The 11,994-nt window shown below is 43.3% G+C and overlaps 1 protein-coding gene across 1 annotated transcript in view; it reads left to right on the top strand.

The window, feature by feature from the left end:
* Positions 1-7,343: 7,343 nt before the first annotated feature.
* LOC107297769 (protein PXR1-like) overlaps positions 7,344-11,994 on the top strand; it is a gene marked incomplete at its 3' end in the record, with an annotated part of 10,274 nt that continues 5,623 nt past the window's right edge. Inside the window, exons 1-2 of the mRNA XM_015827131.1 lie at positions 7,344-7,427; positions 11,178-11,231. Of these exons, the coding sequence (XP_015682617.1) occupies positions 7,344-7,427; positions 11,178-11,231 (138 nt within the window). The remainder of the gene's footprint in view (positions 7,428-11,177; positions 11,232-11,994) is intronic.

Below are 11,994 nucleotides of genomic sequence, written 5' to 3'. Positions count from 1 at the left end.
CCCCCCTCCATCTGCACACAGCTAGCGCGTGAAAAGGAAGAGAGAGTAATTTAAGTGCTCAGACATAGGCTAAAGTGTAGATTTGTCTGTTAATGGGAACCTGGAGAGGCTGACATAAGAATCTCTCCATGCTCCAGAAAATCTGAATTCTGCAGGCGTGATCTCTCCTTTACGGACATCTGGAGCATACAGATTCCGGGCCTTGAAAGATTTGAGCCCTTTTTTTTTCTCACCAAGAGCTTGACTGCTTCCCTTACAACAGGGGTCCCCAACCCCTGGTCTGTGGACCGGTACTAGGCCACAGCACGCCAGCAATCGGTCCGCACAAACAAGCAAAGCCCCATCCGCGGGATGCAGGCAGCACACAAAACCACGCGGAAAAACCTCTCTCCACGGAACCAGTCCCTGGTGCCCAAAAGGTTGGGGGCCTCTGCCTTACGATGCTTCCCTGCTCCCCTGTGCGGTGATTACAGGTAATCCTCGACTTACGACCGCAAGAGAGCTCAAAATTTCTGTTGCTAAGTGAGCCATTTGTAAAGCGGGTTTTGCCCCGTTTCACCATCTTTCTCGCCACATTTGTTAAGTGAACCACCGCAATTGTTAAGTTAGCAACACCGTCGTTAAGTGAATTTGGCTTGCCCCCATTGACTTTGTTCGTCAGAAGGCCGCAAAAGGGGTTCAGGTGACCTTGGGACGCTGCATTAGTCATAAATGTGAGTCAGTTGCCAAGCGTCTGAATTTTGAACACGTGTCCATGCGGATGTTGAGACGGTCGTAAGTGTGAAAGCCGGTCGCTTTTTTTCAGTACCGTCGTAACTTCAAACGGTCACTAAATGAACTGTCAGGATTGCCTGCCGATCAGCACAACAGAATTATTCCGTAGTGCCAGCATTTTCCTAAACTGGGTTCACACATAAAGTTCTCCCGTTTAGTAAAAGTCTAGTATAAATCTGGATGATTTAGCCAGATCTAGTAGACATCAATCCGAACATTGTTTGGTTTTAACCTAGTGTTACATAAGCCTTACTGCTATAAACCACAGTTTACGATGCAGAATGAGATGTGATCCCAACCAGCCAAGGGGGCTTAGTCTACGAACCAAAGTATAGGCCAGGGGTAGGCAAATTCAAATCTAGACGTGGTCAGCATGAATCATTCCAAAGAGTCTGGTTTTATAGAAGGGACCTTGGAGGTCATCTAGTCCATCCTAAGGGGAGCCCTTATACTTGGACATTCCTATATTTTTATTGCAAGGGGAGAAAATAAGATTAGATTGATCCTGTTTGGTGGTTTTATATCCTGTAAATATGGAAGTAAAATTGCTACCATTGTTATACATTTTGATTATGTCTGGCCTTACGGCTGTAATAAACAGATTGATTGATTGATTGATTGATTGATTGATTGATTGGTATCGCGAGTGTTTGTTTGGATATAGCTAGGATTGTCAAGGCCTGCCACCATCTTCCCGCGACTTTCCAGCTAGCTTGGGTAGCCATTTCTAGAACTTTCAGCAGCCCAGCCAAAGGGATTATGGGAACTGCAGTTTTTTAAACAGAGCTTGATACTGCTAGATTGGGCATACTGTAGTGTCCTAATGTCCTTCAAGCCAACCTTGACATTGCCCTCTTCTTTGGGCTGAGAGAGAGTGACCGGCCCAAGGCCACTGAGCTGGCTTTGTGTCTAAGGCAGGGATGTCAAACTCGCCATGTCGCATGATGTGTCACGACATATTGAGACTTTTTCCCATCGCCGGCAATGGGGTTGGCGTGGTTTCGCCATGACGCATCCGATCCACGGGCCAGCAGTTTGACACCCCTGATCTAAGCCAACAATTAAGGTCTCATGGTTTCTAACCCAGTGACTTAGCCACTACACCAACCGCTCTCTATATCCATGGAAAAATAAAACATGCACAGCAAACTCCACACGTGATACTTCAGGTTCCCCCCTGTCCCTGCTGAAATAGATCCTCGGTTGGGTTCACAGATCAATCTTACACTGCTTATGGAATTATTCCGTGGGGAAGAAGACGCTGGACAATACATAGAACTGTAAGTGAAGTGGACAAATTGGGTGGGTGGGTGTATTTGTGTGTGCCTTCCAGTCATTGCTGACTCCTGGCAACTGTCTGGAGAATTCCCTACAGAAGAGGTCTGCAACCTTGACAACTTTAAGACTTGTGGACTTCAGCTCCCAGAATTCCTCAGCCAGGGCCTCCAACGTGGGCAACTTTAAGACTTGTGGACTTCAGCTCCCAGAATTCCTCAGCCAGGGCCTCCAACCTGGGCAACTTTAAGACTTGTGGACTTCAGCTCCCAGAATTCCTCAGCCAGCATAGCTGGCTGAGGAATTCTGGGAGTTGAAATCCACAAGTCTTAAAGTTGTCAAGGTTGCAGACCCCTACAGTTTTCTTGGCAAGATTTTGGAAGGGGTTTGCCATTACCAGCTTCCTAGGGCTGAGAGTAAATGCCTGGCCCAGGATTATCCAGCTGGCATTGTGTCTAAAATGGAACTAGAACTCACGGTCTCCCGGTTTCTAGCCTGGCGCCTTAACCATTACACCAAACTAGCTCTCAACCGGACAACATACTAACCCTGGGAAAAGAAAAACCCAAACCAAGTTTAATAATTAACCCGGTACAGTATTTTCTGCAAATGCAACTGCTTAAATGAATCACTTAAGCAGGTGTGCAAATATAGGGAATGTCTGGGAAAGAGATAATTAAAGTTTTTCTAAAGTAGAAAGTAAGCAATTTATGATTGGGGGTGTGTGTGTCTCACCATTTGAAGTAATATAAAGTAGAAATAGAAATTTAGACTCTTAGAGTTGAATTGGGATGTCGTTGTGCAGCTTTCTTACTTCCCAGTTTAATCTATAACCTTGAGAATTTTGAGTAGTTTCCCATCCAAAAATTGCCCAGCTCTTACCCTGCTTAGCTTCTAAGCCTAGGCAAGAATAGTTCCAAGTGATCTTTTTGAAACACCTGTAAATGTTCTAGTTAATTAACAAAAAGGGCCTTGATGGAGAACCGGCTCACTGCTTCCACATGTAATTCAGCCTTTTTTGTTTTTAAATCTCCTATGAATCAGAAAATCCTCAGAGAAGGCTGCTTGATTCTCAGATTTATTTATAAGTTTCAAGTTTAAACAAACTGTGGCGATGACTTCTGAGACCAGAAAAAGGTTAGATAATAATTCTTATTTTTTCTCCTGCTGCTTTTTAATGTATGACAAAAAACTGTTTGGAATTTAAAGCATCTAATTTGGAAGCAAGAGACCTACCTCCTTTCTCTGCTATATGAACTCTAAACAGATCGCTTCTTAGTCACCTTAATTTTAAATTAAAAAGTCTAATTTTTTTTTGTTTTTTTGCTTGCTTCAGTTCTTCGATAGTGGGCAGAACTAAAAACCTTTGGCAAATGAGAACGTTTCCATTCCTGTGTTAGAAAGTTTACAGGGGCACCTGGAAAACAGCACACAATTTTTCTGTCTGGGGTTTTAGTTATTGGAATAGCAGATTTACACTCTGAAACTCTGCTTCTTTAATTTTAGGGTACTTACATGAAAATGCCTGTCTATCTCCATGTACCTTTTATTGTATATATTTGTACAAAATTACAAAGATTTTGGGCTGAAAGCCAATACAATTGTTAAAAGCTTAAATTCTTCCAGGTTGTAGAATTGATAGGAAGAAATCAGAGTTGCCTTATAGGGGAGGTGGGTGGCACAAACATTTAATTTAATTTAAACATTTAATAAATAAATAAGGACCGTGCCCTAAGGAGCCCCTGAATTTGCCAATTAATTTCTGCAAGAAAAATAAAGTTGAGAGGTAACCTGCTGCGTATTTGGTAGTTTGCTTCCCCATTGTTTCTTGATACTGCATTAAGCCACCATGTGGCCTGCATGTTGTGTGAATCCAGCCACTGACTTAAAGTGATTCAGTGAGTTTTTTCCGCATTATGTACCATCCCTAATTCCAGAATGCAAGCTGAGTCTCAAACTCGGATGCATGCTGATTTACCGCTAACGCAAAATATAAACCATCAAGAAATTCTAAATGGAGCTATGGAAGAACAGTCTATGTCCCCCTGCTAATATTTAGGTTGAAATGTTTGCTCTGCTCTGAAGTTTATTAGATAAGTTAAGGCTGACCAGGGCTGCATTAAACCATAATATGGCTTGCTCGGTTTGGGCTTAGCATACTGTATCATTATTGGCTATAGGTAGTCCTCGGCTTAAAGCCATCCATTCAAAGATCATTCAGAGTTACAATGGCATTGGAAAAAAATCCTGGGACATAGAACCATTGCAGCCTTCCTAGAGTCACATAAACACAATTTGGGTGCTTGGCGACCCGCATGTCCAGCTCTCACATGATCACCATTTGTGACCTTCCCAGCCGCGTCCGACAAGCACAATCAAGGGGGGGGGACTAGACTTGCTTAATGACTGTGTGAGATCCACTTAAGAACTGTAGTGATTTGCTCAGCAACTATGGCGAAAAAAAAGATTGTAAAATTGGGTTTGGCTCATTTAACAACTGCCTCACTTAGCTATGTGAGCTGCTCAGAGTCATTTGCTGAGATGGGTGGCGAAAGGAAAGAAAGCAAGAGAAAGAGAAAAAGGAAGGAAGGAAAGGAAAGGAAAGGAAAGAAAGAAAGAAAGAAAGAAAGAAAGAAAGAAAGAAAGAGAAAAAGAAGGAAGGAAAGAAGGAAGGAGGGGAGGGAGGGAGGGAAAGAAGGGAGGAAGGGAGGGAGGGAAAGAAGGAAGGGAGGAGGGAGGGAAAGAAGAAGGGAGGGAGGGAGGGAGGAAGGAAGGAAATAAATTTTGGTCCCAATTGGCTACCCGCAGAAGCTATTGTTTATGGGTTGGGGTGTCATCCCAGCCTTTCAGATTATCAGCAAACATGTCAAACCTTCAGCTACATCCCTCTTGCTTGTCTGTCTCACTCTGATGGGTCTACAGCAGGGAATTCTGGGAGATGAAGTCCACGTGTCTTAAAGTTTGCCAAGGTTGGACATCCCTCGCCTAGGGGATGCTGTGGACCTTTAAGGGTGCAAGAAAGAAAATTCCTTCAAATTAAGGAATCATTCTCCTTTTCTCGCCCAGTTGACGCGGTGCGGTTCTATACAGTGTGGGCGGGGGAAATCGTGCAAAAATAAATAGGAAAATTGTGACTGGCCCGGGCAGGGAGCTTTCAGAAAAACTACAGGGAGAAATGATCCATACGGAAGGGGATAGAGTTGCACCAGCTTCCTTGTTCCTGCCTGCCCCTCTCCACCACACCTGCTTGCGTCAGCAGCCATGGAAGCTGTAAAGAAGAGAGATGGAACTTGTCAAAGAGGAGATTGGTTCTCAAGTACAACATCCTGGCCGATTTCAGCGGTGCTGCCCACAGCTCTTCTCCCTGTTTATTTGTAGCCGGCGCCCGTGGCCCCCCATTCTTGACCTTTCTGGACAGAGGGTGAAACAAGCCAGGATGTCTCTGATGAAGAAGGGAGAGAGATGGCGACATTCGCTGGTCTGAGTCAGGGGTAGGCAACCTTGACTCTTTTATGACTCGTGGACTTCAACTCCCAGAATTCCTGAGCCAGCCATGCTGAGGAGAAAGGGAGAGGTTTCCAAGCTGAGCCATGCTGGCTCAGGAATTCTGGGAGTTGAAGTCCATCCATCTCCGAGTGGCCAAGGTTGAGAAATACAGGCCTAGGCCAGGGGTAGGCAACCTTGGTTCTTTTATGAGTCGTGGACTTCAACTCCCAGAATTCCTGAGCCAGCCATGCTGAGGGAAAAGGGAGAGGTTTCAAAGCTGAGCCATGCTGGCTCAGGAATTCTGGGAGTTGAAGTCCATGAGTCATGAAGGGGCCATAGTTTCCCCCATGCTGGCTCAGGAATTCTGGGAGTTGAAGTCCATGAGTCATAAAAGAGCCAAGGTTGCCTACCCCTGGCACTCTTAGTCAAGATGCAAGACAAACAAGTTCTTAGCTTGGCTGACAGGGGCGCAGGTTTCTGAGTCAGACAGAGCTCTACATCGGAGTGTCCTTTTCCTCCAGGCTAAGCTTTGAGATGGTTGAAGGTGCTGCTGTAAAGCAGATCTCCTTTTGTTTTGTTTAAAACAGGTAGCCCTCAGACTTACAACCATTCATTTAGCGACCCTTCACAGTTACGACGGCACTGAAAAATGCGACTTATGACCGTTACGACCTTGGCAGCCTATGATCGTGTGATCAAAATACAGATGCTTGGCCACTGGTTCATATTTATAACCGTCGCTGTGTCCCGGGGTCACAGGGATCCCCTTTTGCGACCTTTTGACAAGTAAAGTCAATGGGGAAACCAGATTCACTTAACAACCGGGTTACTAACTTATCAACTTCAACGTTTCGCTTTATAACAAGAAAAGCGGTAAAATGGTGCAAAATTCACTTAACAAACGACTCACAACGGACGTTTTTGGCTCAGTTGTGGTCGTAAGTCGAGGACTACACATATGTGATGAAGTCATTTGGGGCTTTTTAAGAATTGTAAACTTCAACTCCCAAAATTCCTGGCTGGGGAATTCTGGGAGTTGAAGTCCACAGGTCTTCAAATGACCAGGGTTGAGGAAAAAAATCTACAATAGACCCATTTCCTGCCGAGTGAGGAATTCTGGGAGTTGAAGTCCACATATCTTAAAGGACCAAGGTTTTGAGAAACATAGGACTACATGACCTCCAAGGTCCCTTTCCACTCTTTCATTCTATGACGTGATCTTAGAAATTTTCTCAGTCCAACTTCCTGTTACTTGTGGGGTTTATCGGTTACGGAGAAAAGCATCTTAACACATATTTATATTCTCTTCTTTTCTTCGGTTAATCTAACTAAGCTGTAAAATAACCTGTACAATTTGTTTTAGCATTTTGTCGGCATTCATCCCCCACCACTTAGAAATATCCTTGATGGTTTAACACAACATCTGAACCTGCTCCGTGGTCACCTTTAGTCAAAAAAACCCCATGGATTATTAGGGCTATAATTAGCCAGCCTAAAATCTAAAGATCGCTGTAGAGATAAAGCTGGTCGAAAGATCAGATGTAAGCAATGGTAATACAGATTAATTTATTGGATTTATATCTTGTTTTTTCTATTAAAAAGGGGTAGAATACATTTGTGCAGAAATCTAAGCTGACTGAAGTCAATGTCTTAAAAGACGTTTGTGCAAAGAATATTTGCGAATAGAATCCTGTCTCTCTATATACTGCAACCATGTCATCCTTTGCAAATCCAAGAGATGGTGGTGTCTTTATTTTATTTTATTATTATTATTTGGTTAAAGATCTAATTGTGGGTCGAGAGGCAAGATGCAATGTGTTATCCACACTTTAAAATATATCTCCATGGATGACACAGCAGAGGAACTGAATGCACCTGCAGAAGAATTAGAGGTACGGAGCTGAGCATGATAGACAGTAAATCTGGAGGTTTAACATCTAAAAAAATCCACAATAGAAAAAGGCAGACTTTGAGGAACTGCAACTGATAGTAAGAACATTTTTTAAAAAAATCTAGCTTAACAAGCAGTGCGACCCTCGGGCTGGACTGTTGAGTGGACAGGTGGACTTCCATTCTAGAAGAAGACCCCTGCCCACAGCAAGAAGATCATGCTGGGTTTTGTAGTACGTGCTACAAAAGACGAAGGCTTTGGACTTCCTCAAAAGAGGACTTGCTCAAGGGCACCACAGTTAACAAGAGGCTAAAAACAGAAATTGTGCTTTAACAGGAACATATAAAAGAAGATCCCTCCCGGGCTTGGAGGATGATGGAAGTTGTAGTCCAATCGTTCTGAAGAATGTTCAGTTATGGAAGCCTAGTCCTGGGATCACTGGGAGAGGAATGAAAAGCTTTACAAACTGTAAGTAACATTCCTCCGTCTTGTTCAGGGGGAAATAAACTACCTTTATGGGAGGTGTATGACTTTTTCAGTGAACTTTCCTTTGGTTTCTTCATATTCAACAAACCAGTTTCCGTTAGCCTAGATCTTTTTTTCAGGAAAGATTTTATTTATTTCCTTATTTATTTCACAATTTTTTAAATCCACCCCAGTCGGTAGATTCTGCGCTAGACTTTTTTCCTCATTGCTTCCTTCTTCTTTTGCTTCCTCCAATTTCTACCTCATTCTACTGTATTTCTCATTTCCTAATCCCTGATCTCTCCCAATGCTATGATATATATATATATTGCAGTGACTGAAATAATTGTTGCAGTAAAAGACTTTTCGCATTGAATTCTTACCTCAAGGAAATGCAACAGGCATCTCATAATAAATTAGATGTGTTGCCTGTGATATATACTTATACCCTACAAATAGAGCCAGTTTGATCTGGCAGTGAAGATACTGGCTTAGAAACCAGGAGACTGTGAGTTCTAATCCTGCCCTAGGCATGAAATACAGCTGGATGGCTTTGGGCCTATCACCAGGAGATGGTGAGTTCTAGTCCTGCTTTAAGCGTGAAAATGGGGTCCGGAACTTTGGACCAATACCTAGGAGACTGTGAGTTCTAATCCTGCCTTAGCCATAAAAGCCGGCTGGGTGACCTTGGGCCTGTCACTCTCTTTAAACCTACCTCTCCTTACAGGGTTGTTGTTATGGGGAAAATAGGAGAAGGAAGGAAAAATTAGATATGTTCACCACCTTGAGTTATTTATAAAAATAATAAAGGCAGGGTAAAATACCTCAACAAAACAAAATAGATAAAAACGATTTGGTGGGGCTGAGCAAAAGCAGATCTTCCTTCAATTCTCCATCCTGTTCTTGGATGCTAAAATTGAGACGGGGTACGGTCAATATGGGCAAGGAGCAGAATCATCCAGTAGGCAGAAATTTAAATATTTCTTCCCCCCAAAAAAATTCTCAGGGAACGACAAACACAAATCTATGGCTAGCGTGCAAAGAAATCAAAGGATTAAGAGAGATGTATGAATCGGGGGCCATTGCTTTTTTCCACAATATTAAACAAAGCTGTATCCCCTAGTGCCACATTTGAGATTCTTTATTTATTTCTTGGAAACGCGTTGCCAAATCCTGTTTGTGAGGATGCAGAGCTCCAGCAGTTCTGGGGAATCAAGAAAATGCTCAGAAACTATATCTGAAAACGGCTGAGGATTTTTCATTCCACGGTTTGGAAGGCTGATTCCTATTCTTAAACTGCCGTGGTTTGCAAGACAAATGCAGAGGGATCTGGTAATGATAAGTCAGGCCTTTACGTGAGCCAGCTGCACTGGGTTTGGTGGGACTGATCCCTAGAAAGTGTACATAGAATTACAATCTCTTTTTCCCCCCAGAATGATCCTGTGAGCAAATGCATTTGATTTGTAGAGTAACATGTATATCTTCCCGGGATATCTGTGCCTGGCTTCACACAACCTGCCAATGTTGGATTAAAAGCTCTGTGTTTTCCCACACAAATGATGCCCGGAGAAATGAAATGATTTAATGTCATGACCCTACCCAACTTCATACAACCTGCTGAAACAATGCTCTCAGCCACAAAATATCTAACCGCGTTTCTTCTAGTCTAATAGCTTATTATGTGAACATATAAAACACTAGTCCAGAGGTAAAAAAATCTCTTGGGACTCCAGTATTACAACGCCCAGCTTTTCCTGCCAACATCAAGATGTAGGCCTCTGGTACAAGCCACAATGATATATAGAACGTAGAACGTAGAATCTCAGGGCCTGTAAGGGACCACGGAGGTCTTCTAGTCCAGCCCTCTGTTCAAGACAGGAGACCTTATAGCATCAGAGTCCTGTCTATTTTTGAAAACCTTCAGTGATAGGGCACCCACAACTGGAAGTTTTCAAAAATGTACAGAATTGTAATAATTAGAATTAAACTCTGCCCCGTGTACGGAATTTATTTTATTTAGGGATTAAATTTATATGCCAGCCCTCACTACTCAAGGTGTCTCTGAGTGCCAGCTGCATAATTTGCATCGTGCATGCATGCAAGGACATAATAAGATGCATGATGTCACTTGCCTCTCTCTCCCCACCCACCCCCAGTAAGGGCCCCTAATTACACGTTTCCCTCCATTTAGATCATTTTATATTTTCCATGTCCACACCTCAATCTCCTTGGTTCTGAGAACTTTGCCAGCAAAGCCACACAGGTCTGACGGGAAGGCCCCAAGGGGTTTGGCTGAGATTCAGTTCCAGGTCTGTTCATGAATGTGATAAGGGCAAATGACCAGGGGATTAGCTGGAGGAGTGTGTCCATGCAGCAATGTGTACTATTCTCAAATAGGTCATCCTGTATTACTGTTCAGAAGATAATGGATAAATAAATAAGATTGAGAAAGAGCCGGGATTCACACCTGACATATTAAGCAATATATATATATATATATACCTGTTCGGGCTTTGCAGGGTATGTAAAACCTGGCAACTGCATCAGCCATGACTCTTTCTGTATATACTTACTGCCTGTCTCTCTGTCTCTCTGTCTGCCTCTCCCCATGTGCATTTGTGCTTCTGAATTTCAGCATGAATTACATTTCCCCCCTTATCACATTTACATCAACCCCTGCAAGGGAAGTGAGTGCCAGGATCAGGGTGCCCTGCCCTGCCCGCTCACCCTGGCATCTGAATACAGAAAAAATACAGGCGTGAGTTTCAAAGGCTGTTGAAAATGTTGAGGCAAAGCTCTGGAGCAGGCAGGAAAATAAAATATCAGGGTGCCCCCAAAAAAAACCCCTCTCCTCATGATTAGCCACTAAGATATCACACCTGAATCCACCCCATTCTTAGATCCCCAGAGGCCATTTTAAAGAGGAAGGAAGGAAGGAGAAAGAAAGAAAGAGAGAGAGAGAGAGAGAGAGAGAGAGAGAGAGAGAGAGAGAGAGAGAGAGAAAGAAAAAAGAAAAAGAAAGGAAGGAAGGAAGGAAGAAAGGAAGGAAGGAAAGAAAAAGAGAGAGAAAGGAAGGAAGGAAGGAAAGAAAAAAGAAGGAAGGAAATAAAGGAAGGAAGGAAGGAAAGAAAAAGAGAGATAGAAAGGAAGGAAAGAAGGAAGGAAAGAAAGAGAGAGAAAGGAAGGAAGGAAAAAGAAAGGAAGGAAGGAAGGAAAGAAAAAGAGAGAGAGAAAGAAAGAAAGGAAGGAAAGAAGGAAAGAAAAAGAGATAGAAAGGAAGGAAGGAAGGAAGGAAGGAAAGAAAAAGAGAGAAAGAAAGGAAGGAAGGAAAAAGAAAGGAAGGAAGGAAGGAAAGAAAGAGAGAGAGAAAGAAAGGAAGGAAGGAAAGAAAGAAAAAGAGAAAGAAAGAAAGAAAAAGAGAAAGAGAGAAAGAAAGAAAGAAAGAAAGAAAGAAAGAAAGAAAGAAAGAAAGAAAGAAAGAAAGAAAGAAAGAAAGAAGGGAACCTTGGATCAATTTGGTCAGAAAGCTAAAAGCTGATCTACTGGGGGTGCTGGTATTAAAATAAAGAAGGCAAGTAAAAGCGACTTCCTTTTTGCCTGCTCTTTTATTTTAACAACACTCCCTGCACGTAGAAAGCTAACACAGAGCCAAGACCCTGGGGCTAGAATTTTCCCTGCTGGTGGTACTTTTTATTGACTGAGGGATTTGTATCTCGCCTTTATTACTTTCACCAATAACGCGCAAGGCTGCCCAAACGCCCCGTCCTCCTATTTTCCCCACAACATCCCTGTGAGGTGGGTTGGGCTGAGAGAGAGAGAGAGAAGTCACCCAGTCGGCTTTCCCGGCTAAGGCTGCGCTTTGACACTCGGGGTCTCCTGCTTTTCTTAGCCTGGCGCCCCTTAACTCCTGGACCAAACTGGCTCTCTTCTTTAACTTTCTTTTCTTGGGGAAGGGCTAATTTTAGCGTGAAAAACCTCAATAACGGCCTGAATCGGTTCCCTGTTCCGTTGCACCCGAGGGACTCGGAGGAAAGAGGAGTCCGGAGCTGAAGGGGCAGCCGGGGGTGGGGGGCGGCGTTGAATCTGCCCTACAGCCCCCCCCC

This window comes from Protobothrops mucrosquamatus, unplaced genomic scaffold (genome assembly GCF_001527695.2).
Source record: "Protobothrops mucrosquamatus isolate PMUCROS unplaced genomic scaffold, P.Mucros_1.0 scaffold3521, whole genome shotgun sequence".
In the NCBI taxonomy this organism is placed as follows: Eukaryota; Metazoa; Chordata; class Lepidosauria; order Squamata; family Viperidae; genus Protobothrops; species Protobothrops mucrosquamatus.
Note: the sequence above shows the minus strand (reverse complement) of the source record. Positions and strands in the feature narration are given on the sequence as shown.